The sequence below is a fragment of the Pieris napi genome, chromosome 8 (genome assembly GCF_905475465.1).
Source record: "Pieris napi chromosome 8, ilPieNapi1.2, whole genome shotgun sequence".
Lineage (NCBI taxonomy): Eukaryota > Metazoa > Arthropoda > Insecta > Lepidoptera > Pieridae > Pieris > Pieris napi.
This window is the reverse complement of record NC_062241.1, coordinates 8,368,330-8,390,048: the sequence shown is the minus strand read 5'-3', so window position 1 is coordinate 8,390,048 and position 21,719 is coordinate 8,368,330. Positions and strand designations below refer to the sequence as shown.

At 32.2% G+C, this 21,719-nt stretch overlaps 1 protein-coding gene across 2 annotated transcripts in view; it reads right to left on the bottom strand.

Annotated features, from left to right (window-relative positions):
* LOC125052035 (apoptosis-stimulating of p53 protein 2) overlaps window positions 1–21,719 on the bottom strand; it is a 194,390-nt gene that overhangs the window by 116,456 nt on the left and 56,215 nt on the right. Inside the window, exon 4 of one of the 2 annotated variants that reach the window (XM_047652682.1) lies at window positions 20,285–20,374. In XM_047652682.1, the coding sequence (XP_047508638.1) occupies window positions 20,285–20,374 (90 nt within the window). Of the gene's footprint in view, window positions 1–18,216; window positions 18,560–20,284; window positions 20,375–21,719 lie in introns of those variants that run through there. The other variant, XM_047652683.1, reaches the window with a different exon arrangement.

Here is a 21,719-nt window from a genome sequence, read left to right as displayed (position 1 = left end):
AATACGTTAAATTGTAAGCAGTTCGTTGAGGTTCACAATCTTTCGACAGTTTATAATCTCGCGAGATAGATTACAATCTAACGGTGTTTACAATTTTACGGTGACATATATATTATATATGAGAAAATTGGGAATAACGTCGAGTAGAGTTTAAATTAACATCAAATAGTATCGTTAATATCTTTACGTCGTTAAATCTTTTTTTTATGTTACAAGAGGGCAACGGGCAGGAGGCTCACCTGATGTTAAGTGAAACCGCCGACCATGGCACTCCCACTACCAGAGGCCTCGCAAGCGCGCTGCCGGCCTTTTAAGAATTGGTACGATCTTTTCTTGAAGGACCCTAAGTCGAATTGGTTCGGAAATATTTCAGTGGGCGGCTGGTTCCACAAAGTGGTGGTGCGCGGCAGTAATTGCCTTAAGAAACGCTCATTTGGGGAATGACGGACGTCAAGGTGATACGGATGGTATTTTGTATTATGCCTTGACGTGCATTGAGTGGCACTGGAGTTGATTTTAAAATAAAACCAATTGAATTTCTTCGAATTTAAATATTTCACAGCAGTCGTGGTCTCTTATATGAAATGTGTACCTAATGCTCGCGTACAAACCATATTTATTGTGATGTAGCCTCAGAATATCGTATAAAGTAGTACAGGCCTAGTATTTAGGCGCCTTATGAGTCACAAAGTTTATTGCACTATACATTGTAGTTGTGCAACCCACGTATTCAAATAAATCTGTCGGTGATAACTTGCCCATTGAAAGTAAATCGTCAAGTCACGAACTATTTGCTTAAATGACGTCAGTTAATCCTTTGACAAAAAATAAAAATTAAGTTTTATTTTCATGTTACTCTTGTGTATCAAAATATTATTCTAGTGACGTAAATTTGATTGAGTTCGATGTTTTCGATTGGTTTCCAAAAATAGTAGAACCAATACTTATACTGTAGGAAAAAACAAAACTTATAGTGTAGGAAACAATTTTCGTGTTATTACGTTTAGATAAAATAATCTAAATTGATAGTTAATAATCAATTATTATGAACGACACCTACCCTAATAGTCTAATAGGTTAGAAAATCGATGATCCGATATTATACAAAATAATTTTGCTGGAAATACAAATATGACTAACCTGAAAGCATGTGTGATAGTCATCACAGCTGTGATACAAATAGCACATCCGATGTCCCAACATTATAAGCTTATAAATAGACAACTGCGGACAGACAAATTCTCTTAAGCTAACGAACAACCACAGAAGCATAAAATGCTATAAGCACTATCTGATCCGTAATTAATACAATAATTAATGGTTTACATCTTAATTGGCTGATTATGTGGACAAGGCGTACACCTAAAGCATTCCAGACGGTTGAACGCTTGCACAAAATGCATTTTGTTCGATGTAAATACCCCTTACATATTTAGCATCTTCTTAAATATGTATGTAGTTTTTCTTGTTGCTTAATGAAGTTATTTTTATTGATAAAGTTTAAATATTCGTTAAATTTTTAGATTGTTTGTAAATAGTTATTTTTGTGGGTATTTATATGGTACCTTTACAACAAACGTCTTCAATTTGGCACTATCATAATAATGCTCATTTCTAACAGAAATCATACGATTTATGACATGACGTTTCACTTTATGTTCTGGCAATGTTTTCATAATCCATAAACAACGTAAATATAATCAGGAAGTGATAACAATTTCATCGCTTTCAACGCTTGAGAGTTTACAGAGTAACAATGAGGCTTATAAATGGTTCGTTTTACTGAACCAAAGCCAATTTTATTAAAAAAGGATAAATTACTTTTAATAAGATTCAGGAATCCAGTCTTACTGAAGTGCCTTCAAGAAAGGTACTCGACTTGTTAAAAGGACAACGAGAAGATCATTAAATTTTCTTAAAATGTCAAGATGATGCCAGTCCAAATATCTGTGAACCGGTTATTTAACACGTTTATTGTGAAATATTATTTTAATTTAATTTATTTAATTATAAGTAATCTTACAGCTAACATACATATTATAAAACTAAGACAATACAGAAATCCAAAACAGATTACATAGATAAACAATATATAAACGAAACAGAAAACAAGTAAGTACATTAATAGACAAAAGTATATTTAAAAAAAAACTAAAGAAATCTGAAATTTAACATTTAAAACAAAAAATAATACCTAATATTTCAAATTACTGCTTAAACAAAATCAGAGTCTTCCCGCCTCTTCAAATACTTTCTCACATCTTCTTTGGTGAGGTGGAAAATATCAATATCCTCATAATTGGTGTCATAGTTAGATAAAACCCGAAACATTGGCGAATTATACAGGTAATTCGAGTTCGTAAGAGGCACATGGAACAATATTGTGTATCTTGTCGCATAAGGAGGAGGAATTATTAAAAATTAAACACTTAATATATTATATGAATTTCGTTATTGATCTAGCTAAATTAAATAAATATATGTTAGTTTTACTTTAACGATTTTCAATAAACACAATGTGTGTGACTTGCTTATGAAAGTAGCAATGAGTAATTTAACAACTGAGCCTTCGATATACAAACATTGGTCGATTCAACGCATCGGGGTCATGAACTATAAGCTTGAACTATCAGCTAATCGCGAGTGATCTAATGTTAGGATGAGCGAACCCTGTACATTTTGTTTCGCAAGCTTTTCTTACGCTTTATAAGAACTTAGCTGGGAAGTAACATTTTATCTCTGTAGCATTTTATAAAGTCACATTTAGAATTGTCTATCAGTTCAAGCATAACATTACCCTAACTGTACAGCTAAGAATAAATATAGCCTGTACGCATTTCATACTTTAAGCCTTATATTAAATATTATTACAATGAAGTTTATCATAGAAGGGTTCACAAGGTTTTTGTAACATATTGAAAAGGCACTTGGTCCTAACAGCTCCGCCTACTATAACATTTAAGTGATCCGAATAAACTGCCGGGTATCATACGAAACAAAAAAGGCTGTACACGTACTTGATCCTAAATAAACACGAAGCGTTCCCGTTTTCCTAATAAACATAGAGGCCTTTGTAATTCAACACCAAAGTGCAATTAACATTCTAGGGTTACGGTTTACGCATTTTTGTTGATACAGTGCATAGAATTGAAGACTATGTCTAATTGTATCCGATATATTGTGTAATTAAGTGTTGCGAGAAAATTGCAGCAAATCCTTATGTTAATACGATTTAAGAATAAAGCAGATTTTGGTATTTTAATCGTATAAAAAGTCAAACAATAAAATCAATATATCAAACATCTTAGGGTAAAACTCAAAAGTTTAACGCTAAATCTCCACTCCCCACCCTTAATGCAGAAATCAAACAATGATCTAATAACAAATCATTCAATTTTTGCATCAGATATATTTAATCGAAAAAGCTCGCTTTAAAAGGGTCAAAACGTTTAGTAAGCACTGATAGTTAAATATACTGTAATTGTGTGGGTTTCCTAGACAATGAATGAACAATGCCAAGAACAGTGCGTAACTAATGTGTATGTATGTGTAATTGTTACGTCACAATACAATGGATTCGATTATCTCGAATTCGAAAGTGCCGTGTAGAAAGTCTAGTGGCCATTGTCCATCTGTATATATATAGGCTATAATATGATTGATGATGTAGATTGCAATAATATTTTGTCTGATAATACCTGAATTTTTGTTTCGAATAGTTACGTAAACAGAAATAAAAATATAGTTTAAAAAACTATAAAACACGCTTTTAAAGCACATCAAACTAAAAAGTGAAAAATAATTCCTAATTTAGGCTGAAAATGGTAATAAACAAAAAATACTGGTTTTATTGTGAAAAAGCGTGGGTTGCACGATAGACGAAAAATATTACCAGTATGTTTTTTCATTACCATTTTCAGCCTAAATTAGGAATTATTTTTCACTTTTTAGTTTGATGTGCTTTAAAAGCGTGTTTTATAGTTTTTTTTAACTATATTTATTTTCCACTTTTTAGTCCTAGCAGCAATACGTGTTGTCTCAATTTAATCGTATTGCTTTGTGGACTTAAAAAAATTTCATTGTTTTTTCGAGATAAACCTATGAAATTATTAAATTGTCGCTGATTCTTTATAAGTCTACAAAGTTTGAATTAAATCCGTCCGTTTAAAGTGGGTCAAAATCGAGTCCGAAGGAGTCGGTTACATACATACATACAGGTGAAGGTAATATAAAGCGTGTAAAAACTAAAAAAATTATAATCAGAAATATGCCTCAAAAACCTTAAACATTACTGGAGGTAGCTAGCGTTAGTTCTGAATTACCACTTCTACTGTTGCAATGGGCCATATATTTATCATACATATGGACCCAAACAAATTACTGATGATAATATTTTACAAATGACGAATGATGTTTACTTTTGAAAAGTGTATTCTTTGTTCTTGACTGCGACATCAACATTACAATCTAGCCTTAATTAAGACAGTACATAAAGATTATATACTCACACTATACGGAAAGACACTCTTATGTTCTTTTTTACACTTAAGTATAACTATGTAAAACTCTTAACAGCTAATTCACTAATTAAAAGAGTATATTATATTATTTTGTTTAATCCAACCAAGATCTTACTTCAGAATTGCGAAACAACGGTCAGGTTAGATTAATCCGATAAAAACTAGTATTTTATTTACTACACTGAAACGTAAGTACACTTACGCTCTAAGATACAAACCTTATTAACATTCACCACATACCATTTCCTAAGAGTATGCTAAGGAATCGATTATTCACATACACAATGGAATCACTATATTTAATTGTAAAATACGAATAAAGATTACTTAGAATTTAAGCTATAGAACGAATAAAGATGAAGATACTATTCTATTATTTTTGTTTATGTTTCAACCACAAATCGCCAATCACATGATCTAATTGTTCGTGATGTCATTATCAATTTAATATCTATGAAATATCTGACTGGTCACATATTCAATAATACGTAGTAAAAATAGTAAATGAAAGTAAAAAAATACAAATAGTAAATGTTAACGTAATATAATATCTTTTAACAAATTTATAAGACAAATTTGTCAAAAGTAACAAGCTTTATCGTTAGCGAAAGCCTCTCACTTCACTAAAAGCTGTTAAATGACAAACCAGAACTGACAAGCGATAATAAATAAGCCGTAAGTATACAAATTGAACTTATATTATTATTAATTATATAAAAGTTAAATCTAATATCTGCGTACTATAATATGACAAAAACACCCAAACTGAGCTATCATATGATGCTATAATGTAAGGTAAAACTATGCTACGTTTAATCTAGATATGGTGAACGTAGTTTATAATACAGCAATAGTTATATGTAGTGTCAGCAACGAAGCGTTCTAACCATTCGTGTATATTCAGTAAATTACACGAAAACAAGATGCAATCTATGTCTTAGTAGATTAATAGGTTTAATCTAGATGTTATTCTAGAATCTATAGTTTACAGCTACGTCGTTTATTAAATTGTAAGTCATGCCTTTAGAACTCTTCTTGGGAAAAAAGGAATTAAAATTTAATTCCCTTAATTACCTAATTATGAAACTATACGTTCATTTCACGCGCATAAACACTGTGGATACAAGGTATTTTGTTAACTGTGGTTTCTTGAGTGACAACTGCCGCCCATGCGCACTCCACTCGTGAATAAATTGCCGGCTTTAAAGATAGTTCGCCCTACACTGTATTCATTCATAAGCGGTATATTTGATACTATACAAATAAACTAATATTTATTTGTCTTTTGGAACTACAGTACTAAAAGAACGTATACTCTCACCAACATTTTCTACATTATTTCTTCCTGATCTATGTAAAATAGTGATAAAGTTTTATAAAATGAAGCCTATTTTCCTGAAGTATATGAACTATAAAAAGCTCGTCGGTTGAACTCAATCTAAACTTAAATTCTCTGAAGCTTAAAGTTTTCAAAGCTTTTTGCCTGTTGCTTGTGGAAGATCACGAATTGCTTTAAAATTAAGTTTGTTTCGATACGTTGCATCGTTGAAGCTTTGATATTGACGATGCAAAACGATAGCATGTTACCCCTTTGACAAACCGAACACCAGAAATAGATTTGGCTTGAATATATTCAAAATTCTGTACGCTCTATTTCACCTTAAATTGAATTCAAAACATTGTTCATTAATTTCCGATTCTACTTTTTGCTACAACAAAGTTATCAAGCTTTCTGCACCTAACATATATCGTATAAGACAACAGCCCGTGGTCTTTAACAAAACAAGCCGGTTGCAGAATGTTTCCCTTCACGGTAGGAGCATATGTAGTATTGTCTTTTATTGACATAACTTTCACACATTTGATAATAAAACAATTTTTTACCGGATTGAAGTTATGTAACTAATGTTAACTAGTTATTATTCCGGAAAAGCGGACAGTCTATATGGGGTATATTAAAATATTTCATATGTCGGTATGTAGCTACTAAAAGGATAGGCTAAGTAAAAAAAAATACGGCGAAAAATCAATTTAAAAATCACCCACTATTAGCATTATTACATGTAACAATGACGGTCATAGATACAATAGTAAACCGAAACTGTCATTAGAAGATAGGCACTGCGGTGCAACGACACCGGAAATATAACGGAGCCATTTGCATATTGCACCTGCGCTAAGATTTACCTTTATTACACTTTGATTTTGCATTTCAAATTTTTTCTTGTTGGTCTACTTTTTTTATATATTTTATATTTTCCAGCTAATTCCCCGACTATGTTGTCGTCGGAGGTATTAAATAACTTACGTATATGTACAACTTCAGTAAATGGTATTGGTAACCCGGATGAGCACAACTACCTATTTCTCTTAACAACTTTTTCTATAACATTTACAGCATAATTCCAGAAAGATGCCTCTTAACCTATTGTTGAACGTTATTTATTTTCTTGGTCTACTAGAAATATAAAAATATAGGTGATGCTATAAGAACTTGTGTGGTAATTTAATTCCCTCACATTTAACTAAATAAGGCTAATCCCTATTTTAACAAAATTACGCTTTTGATTCTTTGTCAAATTGTGTTGAAAACAAACCTGACTGACTTTCGCGGGTTTTAATAAGTCTATATGCATTTCATCCTAACTAAAATATTAGCAAATAATTTAACATTAAAAGAATATTTGTAATAGGTATTATAAATATAAAAAAATTAAAGCAGTGTTGGCCTATTGACATCAACGTACGACTCTCATCTCTGAGGTCGTAGGTTTGATACCTGGCTATCCACTTCAGCCTATGTACATACATTATGTAGGTAAAGGAAAAATTTTAAGGAAACCGGCATGTCTCAAATCCAAAAATTTACGAAATGTGTCAGACAGATGTGTCACCTACTTGTCTGTAAAATAAAAAAGATCAAACAGATGGACTCTGAAGACTCTGGACCCACATAGGCTTGTAGTGCGACTAGGTTTTTGTTAATAAGAATATAAAGAAAACATAACAAATTTAATATTGTGCTAATAATTTCATTTTTATTCAAATCGTACCTACATTAACATAATAAGAAATCCCACAGAAAACGCATTGTTTTCAAAATTTAAAAAATAAACAACTGCAACAAAGAATGCACGTAAGGCGTTAACGGATATTTTATATGACGTCATTGCGAGCCATAGAGCGTACTTCCGGTCCCGGGGAGGGGAACAATAACCGTGCACTATGGATACCGCGTGTAGTCTGTGGAACGGTAGTATTTGTTTTGTACAAGGTACACTGAATGGGTTGGATTTCTCCTTGTTGAGAAAACACATAGAAATAGCGTTTTCTTTTAAATAAAGACTTAGTGGTTAACGTTCGGTTCCCGTAAAAACTATTATTGTTTCGAGTTATATGTTAAAGGCTGTCAAAAATATCAATAACGGAATAAATCTATCTGATCAATGATCATGTCCCATTGGGAGTTATGGATTTTCAAATGAAACATAATGTTTATAAGTTTCTTATTATAATATTTTTACTTATGTGAACGGATTATAATATCACTGCTTAGTGCTTTTCAACGTGGGTCCCACGCCCCAAAGGGGGCAGTTTGTTTGTTAAGGGGGGCTATTCGAAAATTTATTAAAATTATTTGGAATTTGAACTTTAGTTTTTCGTTATTGGTTTAGTAATTTCTTTCTAATACTTATCATTTAAATATCTTAAGTGAACAATTAATTTTTTTTATATTAAAAATTATGTATACATAGGGGGGGCATAAAATTTTAGGAAAGGTGGAGCATGGCACAAAAAAAGGTTGGGAAGCATTGGTTTAAATACATTTTAAGAATTAACAAATTATTACACACAACCATAATTTACCATGGAATGCTACCCGGAACAAGTTTACAAAATACCAGTCTAAGACTTCTTTAGTAATCTTAGGTTTAATAGTGTTTACTTATGAAGGGACAATAAAATTAGCGATATAGTGAGACTAGCCGTTTATTATACTCATACAAACACATACCATATAAATCTTTAAACTAACCAAGCAAGTATTGCTACTTTATCGTTCAACCAGTATTGGCATCCGGCTTTGGTCGCTTGCTTTTTTATTAACTCTGTTCAAGACTTGAGTATATTTTTATTTATTTTACACTCACGAATACTCCCTGATCTATCTATCTACTTGTAAAGGATTTATATATATGCTTCTATCGTAATGACATAAAGAATTTAAAAACGCCATAAGCAAGTACTACTTCTTAGAAAAATGTTATTCTCAGAACCTATTTTCTATGTTGAAGCCTTAAGAAATCGTTATAAAAAGCTATAATAAGTGCCTGAGGCAGAATAGCTTTAAACTCGTGACTCTCGCCGACGAAATGCACATAACTCCGTGACTGAGCGCGGAGTTTAGTAATAAGTAATAACTCGAAAAGCGCGGTAATTGCAGAAAACGTTTGTTGGGACTTGCGATTCACTTGCACAACCGCGGTAGGTCTTCTTTTGTTTCAGGAATTGAGCAGTTGCTAAGGTTGCGTCTCGAATTAATCATTCACATTCAGGGCGTTTAGGTTGGAAATATAGGGTCAATAACCGCTTAGGTGTAGGAAAGAAGGCTTATCACACATTTTCATTTGAGGAAGTTTGCCTTCCTTTGTCCGTTAAAACTAATGAACATTTAGTTGGGTACATCTTCAAGGGTTGCTTTATATATACGTCAGTCAAATTATGTAAATCGTTCTTTTATTTATCAATATAGTACGCGGAAAAACCAAAAACAATTTGAAGACTCTGAGAATTGGAAATTGTGACTTGGGAAAATCAAATAATTGTTTAATCAATTTCCCAACCGCATTTCCAAATATTTTTGATCCGAATGTATGTGTGTATCATATAGTCACGATCCGAGTATTTTGTAAAGTTTTGTAATGTTTTTATCAGATAAGTTGATGTATCAATGTAACTATACAAAATAGTCATTTGAATATAATTACATTTAAAGGGTTAAAGAAAATACTAACAAACGATACAAACAGCATTCCATGAATCAAGCTATAACTCTGGCTAGTAATAAAAAATATGTGTTCATGACGTTTTATTTTTTTTTCCATAGCTGGAAGCGTTGTATAATCAGGATAAGTCCCCAAAGGGCTACAAGAATCTAGAACACGATTCTGTTTTCGCATTAACGGACATAATTTTATTTCCCCATCCTTATTTGCATCGTTAGTACCCATTTGTCAGGCAGAACGAATCATATTGGCTGTGATTGCAGTTTTGCGTGTCACGACGGAGGTCATGCGAAATCAACTTTGAATTACATTATTTTCCTATGCATAATTCAGTATAGTTTGTTAAATGGTTTCGAATTATTATATATGTCCTGATTACTTATTTTGTTTAGTGTATAACGGTAAAAGTTTTTAAGTTTTCTGTGAAAAGTCATATTTTAGTCAATCGGCATGAGTTCTTTATCAAATAATTACTTATAAAACAGGAAACTCTACGATAATAATACATAGCTATACATCATTATTATCATTAAAATTAATACAGTTACTCTTTTAAAACGGCACAGTAACTAAATCGATAGTCAATTTTGATTGGACTAATTTTATTGGTTCAACGATGTAACTAAAGTTAAACGAAACTAATCTGAACAGAATGGTCAACACATCAACTTAGCCAGTGACCTAAGCCTTATATTGTCCATTACTTGAGCTATCATTTTGAAAATTCAACAGTATTAAAAATATATTTATGGTAAAATGACTAGTAGGTTATTAGTACACTGAAATTTAAATAAACCGTGCAAAAATGGTTGGTTTCTGTTGGTTGTACATCGCACCTAACCTTGGTGAATCGTGTAAAGACGTAGCACCCTCACGGTGGAACATGACTCACGAAAACGATCGAATTTTCATGACAGGTGTACACGATTAACAACAAAGCCAAAACTTCCCATCCAATTTAGTTCGTTTATTGTTTTCACTTTACACAAACATCTAAATTTTAAGACTACGAGAGTTCGAGTTTTTTTTTATGGCTCTGGCACGGTTTGTGCTTTACCAGCGTCAAGTATAAGATTTTTATAATTCGTGCTTTTTGCCTTAGAAATTCGACCATGTCCTCCATGTAAGGTTTAGGCACTCGCCCGGTACCACACAACCCTCCCAATGGCCGAGAACAAATTTAAATTAAATTAAAACTTGCCCTCGAACCGGGAATCGAACCCGGTACCCCTCACCTAGCTGCCAAAAAGAGTTCGAGTTGTAAACGTGTTACATACATTGTACGTGTGTTATATTCCTTCCATGTTAAAATATCAGTAACCCTGGTAACCAACGTGTATACATTGTACTGTGGTAACCATGGTAACAAGATCTTTAGCCAGTGCTTTTAAATAAGGTTATACTAGGCTTGGAAGGCAGAAACGATTTAATACCTATTTGCTTAAGAAAAATGATCGGTTCTCAGTATACGGATATCTTCCTTTGCAAGGTTACGGGTTAAAGGTTACGGTTATTACTTAACATTATGTCTCGCTCCCGTGAAAAAATAATTAATGCCGCAATTATTATATAATTCATAAAGCTGGATTTATCACGTTTCATTCATTCATCGTTTTTTATTTCGAGGGAGGGTTTAGGTTGTTGTTTTCGTATAGACTTCAAAATCGGGTAAAGGATAAATCTGGCAAGTCGAGAGTCTGAAGATTAGAATTAGTAACGGCCTGTCTAAAAGGTGACACTCAGCAGGATCGAATTTTCGGTATTTGGTCAAGAACTGATGACAATTTGATGGCGTGGAAATTTTAGTCCAAAAAAACAAAAGACAGCTAGTATAGAATAAAATTGGTGCAGCAATTAATGTTTTTTTATTGCACATTTGTATAACGTCCATAGATTAAACATAAATTATGATAAGTTTGTAAAAAGAGGCAGGTGTTGGGCACGTACCATAGAGAACAAGAACCTTACTCTTGAAGGTTACTTGTAAGTTCAAGTTAACCGATGTCCCTTAACTTGTTATGAATAACTAAACGTTTCCAAGAACCCCAATGGTGTCCCGTTTCAAGTCTGGACCCTCGGCACAAAAATTTTACTTAACATGTATAGTGTATACCTACTGTACACTGTATTTACACTGTTTTGTGTTTCAGCTTTAAGCCTTTATCTTTTTAAAATAATATGTAAATAATTAACATTTTACATATGACGTTTTGCTATTGGTAGGCTTCGTAGCATGAACTGGCCTAGCATGAACTGAGGTAGAAATGCCGCACTTAGTTTGGACAATAAACTCCTCATCTACAAAACTGTAATAAAACCAATATGGTTCTATGGGATACAGCTCTGGGGGTCAGCAAGCCGCTCTAATATCGAAATCGATTTGCATTCCCTAATTGCCATTATTTCTTATAAAATCTGATAAAAGCCATGAGGCTAACGAGTTTTTTTTTAAATTCACAATTTTATGTTAGCTAATCATACAGACCCACACTAGGGACATCCTTAGGTGTTGTGTGTGGGAGACACACTCCGTGGTTCATATATAAGTAGAACAATACAACAAAACATTTAATGTCTATATACAGTATAAAACAATTAATATTTTTTATGGAAACAAAATGTAAAATTAAGACTTTAAAACTAGTGGTGTGTGTGTGTGTGTGAAAACTTTTTTATCCATAAACAAAATCTAGGTTGAAATAGTGTTCATTATCGTCGAGGCCGCATGACCTTATTAGTTTTATGGGACCGCTCGATCTACGTCCAAACTGGTTTGTGAACATACCGATAAGTATTTTACGTAACTTGACCCATGCTAAGTTTCCGTTCAAATAACCAAATATGGGATAATTGAAGATAATCTGTTTAAGTTTGCTCTAGTACTTTGGTACATTCTTGGGACGCACGCCATCTTTTAACGCTTTCCTGTTAGACGTTAAAAAATAAAGTGCTTGTATCGTATGGAAAATTTAATATTTATCGAAATATATTCCACATCATTGGGTATGAACAAGCATTAATTTCAAAGTACTTAATTAGTCCAGAATATTTCACTAACCGCGTTTAGATTCACGGAGTAGTTATAGACCATAAATAGTTGTGGTTTTAATGTCGAGCAACGAATACAATTTTCATTCAGCTCAAAATGCCTGAGAATCAGCGGATAGATCTGGCGTTGCTTACCTCATTTATTTATTTTATGCACTCTTTGTTGCTTTATTATAATATAAAGAAATTAACATTATTTTTTTATCATATTTTAATTTATTCTGCAGCTTAAAGCCGAGTTGTTTGCTGACCATCGAGAATACGAAACTCCACACGAAATATCTCGTTGTTCCACAATCAAGCGTTAATGAGCGTTGTCCGACGACACAGAAACGATTGGTTCAACCATTGACATTGGACTGACTATAAACATTGTTTAACGTTGGAGTAAAATTCAAAGTGGCTAAGTTAAATTTTGGATATAAAATAGAACCGTGACTCACAAACATGAATTATTAATTTGACAATTACTGTTAGCAAAATTTTCTATCAACTAAACAATTTATTAGATCAAACGATACTATCAACAGCTTAACATTAATAGATAACAGATAGTTCTTGTATAAATAGACAGCTTTACGCTATTGTCCGCATAACTGTATCTTGTATTAGAATACCGCCCTGGTGCTACTCAGTCTACACGTTGAAGTTTTAATGAACGTAATAATTAAGAAACCTTATTAATGAATTACAAGACATTTACTTTTCTAAATTAGGTTTTAGAAATGCGAAAAGAATGAAATGAATGAACGAATGTTCCAACGAAACACGCTAAATGGACGGTATCTACACAAATCGCTAATCAATTTTGAAAAATCTATCTTAATAAACCTATTAACCGGTCGAATGGAATTCGATGACCACAGACAACTCAATTGTCTGTGTAACTCATTTGATTTGGAAAATTCTTGATATACCTCTAAGTTTAATGACCTTAATTAAGAAAAGAATTAAGATAAGAGTATCAACCTTTATTTCAAGAACCTTTTTACTTCTGTTTTATGGGCCTTAGTTGGTGTAAAGGGAATTCTATTGTAGGAATAGGGTTGGCATATCGCATGCGGACGACAACGTTGTTTCGGGTGAGTAAGAGTTTCTTTATAGACTTATTTATAAAGACAGCATCGATATCTATAGCCAACTGGCACTTAGTAAATCTTCGAAAATGTAGTTAAATTCTTGAAGGTTAGGTCGTATTGTGGACTTCTGTAGTACATTGAATGCACTATAGTGTATCAAAAACCTTTAAAATAAGTGAATGCTCCCTTTTTATTATGGTCTTAGTTTACAAGTACCCAAGAAGCATTGGTGCTTCAACTTAGGATCTTCAATTGAACAACGTTTATTTTTTTACGAAACAGTTACACGAAAATACGAAATACAAAAGTTATAAACGTCTTCATTATGACCTAAAACAGATGGGCAATGGGCGGGGCATATAATATCAAGAGGCACAGATAAAAGATAGACTTTAAAGGCAATTATATGGAAAGGACTAGAAGAAAAAGGCGAATAGAAGATAAAGAAACAGCAGGAAGCGAATGGAGAAAGAAAGTCATGTCTAGAGAAATTTGGAAAAAGCTGGAGGAGGGCTTTACCCGTATGTATAACTGTATTGTTAACATTTGTTATCGTCAAAACCTGGTATATTCATCTCGACAAGTTAGCCAGATTTGCATGGTAAGGGAAAATAGACGTAGTGCTGAAATAACCTCACGACTTTGTGAGCTATAGGTTTACTAAACCTATTTTCGTAAATACTGCGAGTGACAACTGTTTCCATTTTATTTATTTATTGAAAGTTATTGTAGTCATAATATACTTAAATTTACTTATATTCATACAAAAACAAGTTTGGTTCAACCCTAAGTGAGTGATCAAGGCAGTGATTACAAAAGTAACAATTAAACCTCACCATTAGAATAACAATAGCACGTGAGAGTTTTTCCTACATTTGAATAAAACCAGCTACACGGTAGTAAATGCAAAAAGGTAATAAATAATCTCCTAATAAGGGTATTTAGATGTGCGAAGACGAAAGGTTTGATAACCCTCAGTTTATCGAGAGAAAGAGATATTATATATATAGATAACAATTATAGATATTTGAAACAAATGCACTAAACGCGGCCTGTTTTGGCTTGGCACGGCCGGTTACCTGTTTTTAAAAATATTTTAGAAATAATTATAGCCTATGGTAATGGTGATATAATACAGGGTTGCAATCTAATAGTGAAAAAATATATGTTACCTCTGAGTTTGTAGCGGCGTTTCTTCTCAGAGTAGTCAGATAGGAAACGTCGATCTCATCTAGTTTTAAAAAAAAATGTTTGACGTGTAAAAGTGTTTGTAAAAACCTACTTACAGAAATAAATCATTTATCATTTATATCAATCCAGTACATTTTGAATTCATTCGTTACAAACATACAGAAATGGACTAGAGGCTGTCGTAGTAGTGTTGACCATTCGAGATCATTCTAAGAAGAACGTTAAGCTTTGGAGATTTTTATCATTTTATTAAACGTATAATCATAGGAAAAAGGAAACGTTTCCGTCAGTTGTAGCTCAACCACTTGCCGATTCATAACTGGTTTGAATGACCCATCCACTTGATCTGTGGCCAACTTTCACGAGATTCCTCGGGCCGTGGTGTTAGCATAGATTAAAAGAACTTCGAATAGTTAGCAATACTTGACGTGTATTTCTTAAAATATCACTAGATTAAATAATTACGGATCCGCTGGTAAAAAGCACCAATTATCTCTGTTAAATTTATTTAAGCCTTCTTGACAAAAGTGATATTAAAAATTGTGTCATTATGTAGGGCTTCAAAACAAGAGGCAACTGATAGAAAGCCAAAACATCTTTACAATTAAACTAATACGCAATAATTTTATCTTGTAAACTTGCCTTATGAGTAAAACACTACTTTTCATAACATGCTTTTAATTAATTCTAATTAATTTATATGAAAGTAGGTAAGTTCCGCATTACTGTTACATAAATCAAGGTGATTATAAATTTGAAAAAAACTTGTGTTTAACGATAATTACAAAATATCCGTTTTGTAGCGAAGGTAGATAACGCGGAGTCCCCAGTTGGATTACCTATGAAGACAACCTTCTTTAAAACACAATAAAATAAATAGATCAACGCCAGAACAACAAGAACAAAGATTTAACGGGCGGATTAGAAGATATTAATGAAAACAATAGCAGGGTCATTATATTATTAACTAAACTCCAATCGAATGGAAGACATTCTCACAACATACTATACCTACGGTTCACTTTTTAAAACACCTTTTTTAGGTACCAAATATACTTTTATATTTTTCTATTGTAAACGGTTTTCTTAAAACCGACAGCATAGGCCTGATGGAATTCCTGCTAGCACTTCAAAATAATGTAAGCCGTTATAATTGAAAGCTAGTAAATAATTAAAGTCCTCTGAATATTAATTTAGTAATCAGTCAAACAGTATCTCAAGGGTATTAATCTATCAATCTGAGCCCAAACTATAGTATGTCCTATTTACGAAGATATTTTACATTATTTAGAGCTAGAGACAGTTAGGGTAACATTAAGAGTCCAGACCTAAAAACATATTTGAGTATATAGGAGCTAGCAATACGATTTCCGTATAAATCATATATTTAATTTTTTTGCATATGGCGCCTTACATTCGGAGAAAACACGAATTTATTTGAATTTCGAACTGTTACTTAGTTCGAAATTCAATTCGAGTAACATACTTTTCAAACTTAAGACAAATAAAATAAGTAATTCTATGACTTATAGTTACAGCCAACAAGATATAGATTACAATAAATTAACTGTGAAGCAAGCGGCTGTATTTAATATTCTATTCCGGCAAAGGGCTGAATATGAACAAAGATACTGTAGGTCAGTTATTTAATGGGTAAACGCTAAAGTTAGACCCAGACGATACTAAATGTCAACATGGAGCGACCACAATTGGCTTCAATGCTACACTGGAATTCGGATTGTAGATAAGAGGTTCAGTTCAGTAAATGGGTACTCTTACTTAGATCCTACGTACGTCGTCTTACTAAAAGTTTATTAGTGTAATTTCCTTCTTCATTTGTTTTTACGTAATTAAATGTGTTCATGAGTGCCTTTGGTTTAAAAGTGAACAACAGCATTTATTTTCAAGAAAGAGTTAGTTAGTGAGTTATTACAATCATGGTCGGAAAAATGGGAAACCGAGTTTAGAACGTAACGTATATGTAACTTAAAAAATATTGGTTGTTTGTAAAGTAGGTTTACGATCGAGATGTTTACGTGATAACGTCTTATTGGTGATATAAGTTTTTGGGAAGTAAGGAATTAATGAAGATAACAATTTTTTCAAATTTTAAATTACATCTATCGTTTTATTCACACTTTTGATGATAAATTTCGGGTGTAAAATGACAAGTTTACTTATTCGACTATGATATACATTTTTCTTCATACATTCACGGAATGACTGGCAGCGCTCGAGATGAGACGGGAGATCGGTCCGTCTCTCTCTCGTTATACCTGCGATCGCGCTCGTGAGGTTTTGGTGTGACACAAGTTTCTGAACATGTCACCCGACTAAAACGATTTTAAAGACGTTATCACGTCAAAAGGTAATCTCACTTTTCGTTAGTGTTCCCCGCAGAATTTTCAATGTCATATATTCGTGATCGTGACTCTTTATATATTATTATTAATTTTAAATATTAACATTCTAACGAAGTAGCCAACGTTCCACTTCCAAAGTATTTAATAGTTTTTTGTTGTCCTTCATCTACGTTTATATGGAAATGTAATAGGTTTGCCAAATCGAATGCCAACAAACCGGTTAAAGAATAATTTACACTCACCTAAAATGTTTTTAATGTTTAATATTTCTCAATACTTTCAATACGTTAAATAACAAGATGAGAGCCAATTAATAATAAATAATAATACTTGTAGCGTAAAACCTATAAAAGTTGTTTTTTTTTAGTTTTTCTAACAAAATCCTTTAAAGTGGCTAATGTTCTAAACTACAAAATTGTTCAATAGTTTAGTGTGTATATACACTCTTTAGTATTTATTATTTGTAAACGTTGCCAATTTCGTAATCAAAAAGGTCAATAAACCCTGACGATAGTACCCACGTTCTTTTACTACCTACGTAGGTAGCTATGTAGTAAATTGAAAGGTTTAAAAAAAGAATAACCATCCTACTTTATTTGTTTAGCCTTTAAAGTATATAGTCTGTTATAGTATATTCATATGAGTTTAAAACTTACCCATTAATTTAAAGAATAAATTCTCGCTGTCAAACTTTTTAAACAAATAAAGAATCCTATGATATCCGAAGTTTGCATATGACAATATACTCGTAGTACCTAGTAATAATGATGTATGTATATTTAAGCTTAACTTTTCTTTAATTTTTTTCCTCATTCAGGTTAAATAAACGCGAAACTTTATAAATAAAAATATATTCAAACAATTCTTGCATTTACTGGTCATAATATGGGCCATGGTCATAAATGAGCAGCGTAAGGCAAAGCTCAAGAGTAAAGCCTTAGAAAGTAGGCTTTGATATTTTGATGCCTATGTATATTTAAGTTTCAACTATTATAGATTAATTTCATACCCGTTTTAATGATGAACGAACAATCCTTTTAGCACTATCACAAGCACAACACAATACGTCGAAACAAATTCACTGGTTTTAACGAATTTACTTTGAACGGTCCATGGCGTGATTTAAGGCAGCATTCGCGAGATGAAAGCCTGTTGTAGGCTTTACGAACTTACGAAACGAACTAATTTAGGTCACTAGTACATCACACCATTCCACGACACTATACACTCGTTTTCTAATACAAAATCGACTTATTGTACACAAAATTTCCGAATAACTGGCACAATAACGAATAAAACAATCGCCACACAACCGAGGTACATTTGAACTAAGTTGGACTCGCCATAACCGTTGATCCAGTTGTACTGTCGATACAACAGTTTTGAGTTGAACGGCTTTACCGACGCCGCTCGTGACGTATATCGTCGTCTCTTACTAACTATTAGAAGTGAGAAAGACAGCAATACTCGATATGTCAAAGTGGGAGAAGCCACAACCTGCGGTGGCGCAGAAAAGCCTCAAGCATTTTGTATAACGACAGGTGAATTGTTTACTTGTGTGCGTTTTCTTACTAGTTCTCAAGTATGGATGTTTTTCTTGATTGTTGAATAGTGATAAAATATTCGACACCATTAAATTTCTATCGTAACTAGTCGGGTGGTGATATGTTTATGTGGAATTCATTAGCCATGCCACAAGTATTAATAACCTTTGAATGTCTCGATGCACGTTTCGTGTGAAACTTCAATGTTTATTTTATATGCCTAGAAATTATGGTGCATTATAAGTAATTTTTTAAACTTAATTAAATTGACATTTAACATTTGTCCAATGTTCTATTACATTTTATTTTAGAATTTCGTATTCGCATTTCAACGAAATTTTATAGCTAAAAAATCTATCATATAAAATATTAAATACATTTATGGTTTTTACACCTGAGCCGCTATGCCGATTTTAATTAACTTTATGATACGCTTCTTGTTATATATAATACAAACTTGTACGCATTCGGGCTAATCTACTAATGTATTCATTTAAATGTCTTGACTTGACATATCTAACTTTAAAAAAAACAATTTAAAATTATGTCTAATTTGTTTATTAACAAACTAATAGTATGGACAGGCTAAAGTCTATTAAGTTAAAAGATAAAGTTGTCAAACCATAGTTTCGTAACTTGACAATTAACATAAATAATGCAAATTAAATAGAATTTTAACGAAGGCGCGTTAGGCGTTATTGAATTAACATAAAATATTCCGCAAATGATGTAAATTAAAAAAGCCGTTTATATAAGTGAAAGTAGGTTACATAATAATTAATGATAATTGACACTTGTTAAATACAACATAATGAAGGTAAGTTTGACAGTTGACATTGAAAAAATAAGTGTAATTCTGTTGTGTTCCGCTTACATTTAAAAGTACCAGTAGTGAATTAAATCACGTTTCATGATCGTATGTATTTAAAAATAATGATATATGAAACTGCATTTTAAAGATTATACAATAAAGTAAAAGGATTAAAATCCTTGTAATCTGTGTATGATTCATATTAAAAGTTCATAATATGTTTCTAATTGTCATTGTAATCATTTCTTTTGTATTTTATTTATTGCCAAATAATAAATAAAACGCGTTATAATCAGCTCATGTATATTCTCGCTGAAATAAACGACAATAATAATTACACATTTATATTTCCCTGTACAACAAGCATTTTTATTGGATCCCTAATTTAATAGCCCTTAATTGATTTCCGTGACATGTTTATGTGACGTCGATAAGTGTAAACAGTCCAAGTAATTACGCTCAGTGTAAATAAGAGGACAGATTAGCGCCATATTGAGTCGTTATTGAGTACTTGAGCCGATATTAGGAGTAATAAATCGTATTATCTATTTATTTGATGCCAGTTAAGCGTTAATAATCTGTGACGTTCTAGCCGATTGACCGGTAAAGAAGATAAATACATCTTAATACAATAAAGCTACAAGGCTGATATTTTTATTAAAAAAAAATATGTTCAGTAATGCATTTTTAGTTAATGCATAGTTAAAGGTAATATAGTATACCTTCATCAATGTACTTGAGGACAAACTGCACATCAGGTCCCCAAGCAGATGCCACCTCCAATGGTGATTCTGCATCGCGTAACACGTGCACTGGAAGAATGGAAAAAAACAAATTAAATTTATTATTTACAAGCAATCAAATACAATATTATATAGCTTTATATTTTGTATAAAATATACATTTTTAATTCGTATTAACCAGCTAATATAGGTTACTTTTTTGCCAATAGGAGGACCGGTCGTTATAAAAGACTCGCTATCTGTTTTTGTAAGTGACAGATAATTTAATACATATTACAAATTAAAAAAGGTAATAAACGAAGATAACTTTTTATTGTTTGAATTATAATAAATATTAAATTTCAACGTTTATTTAAATTCTTATTAGAACTCAATAGACGAACTTGTGAAAACAAATTTATAAACCCCGCTTTCATTGCCGTTGTCAAAACAGTCTCAAAATGTCAAAGAAAAGTTCTTTCTTTTGAATTGAGCTCATTATGATTAGCGCCTTAAATATCTTTTCAGAAGAACAATTTTCAGATAAGTGAAGATATCTTCGCATAATTATTGAAATTAGCGTCAAATTACTTAACTTCGCACTTGGATTTTTTACATTTCAACATACTCGTCCTTACTCACAAACAAAGAGTCTTACAATATTTCTTTACAAGTATTTATGTTTCGGTAAATTACTAAAGCGTACAAACCACAGCGGTTTTCTAATGTAACTTATTATTATTGTATTATTTTTTTTTTTGTAAAATAAAGAAATAAAAAAAAAACTTCTACAAGTCTATACTTTGTAGTTGTATTTATACAGATTAAGATAATCTATGAAGGCTTGTATTAATTGTTTAGATTGTATTATTATCACACTTTTAAAAATATCGTAAACATGACAAAATTACCCCAACCCAAATAAATCGAATGATATTTCAACATACAGTCAAATGTGCCGACCGAACGCTGGGCCGCCAAATTACCGCTCACATATTTTTTTGAAGTTATACTTCTTTTGGTGCGTTAGGGAGTAAATTTTTACGATTTGCGCGCACACCGTCACAAAAAAACGACACCTGCACACCGTCACAAAAAACCGACACCCACACACCGTTACAAAAAACCGACACCCTGAAGTTTATAGTTAGCCCTAGTCAACATTTTAGTTTTTTTTTGTGATATTTAAATAAACTTTTTTAAGTAGATAATGCGTTATAATAAAACTTTGAATGTATTAAATACCTTTTTTCTATTGTTAGTGTCGTTTTTTCTAGAAACGTAGAATAAAATTATTGAAATGATTTTTATCTTGTTACGCCAAAGAAGTATAACTTTTAACGCGTGTACTTATGCATCACGCTCGATCCGCTCTTTTCTTGAAGGAACCCAAGTCGAATTACTTCGGATTTTTTCATATAACAGAGAGCGAACG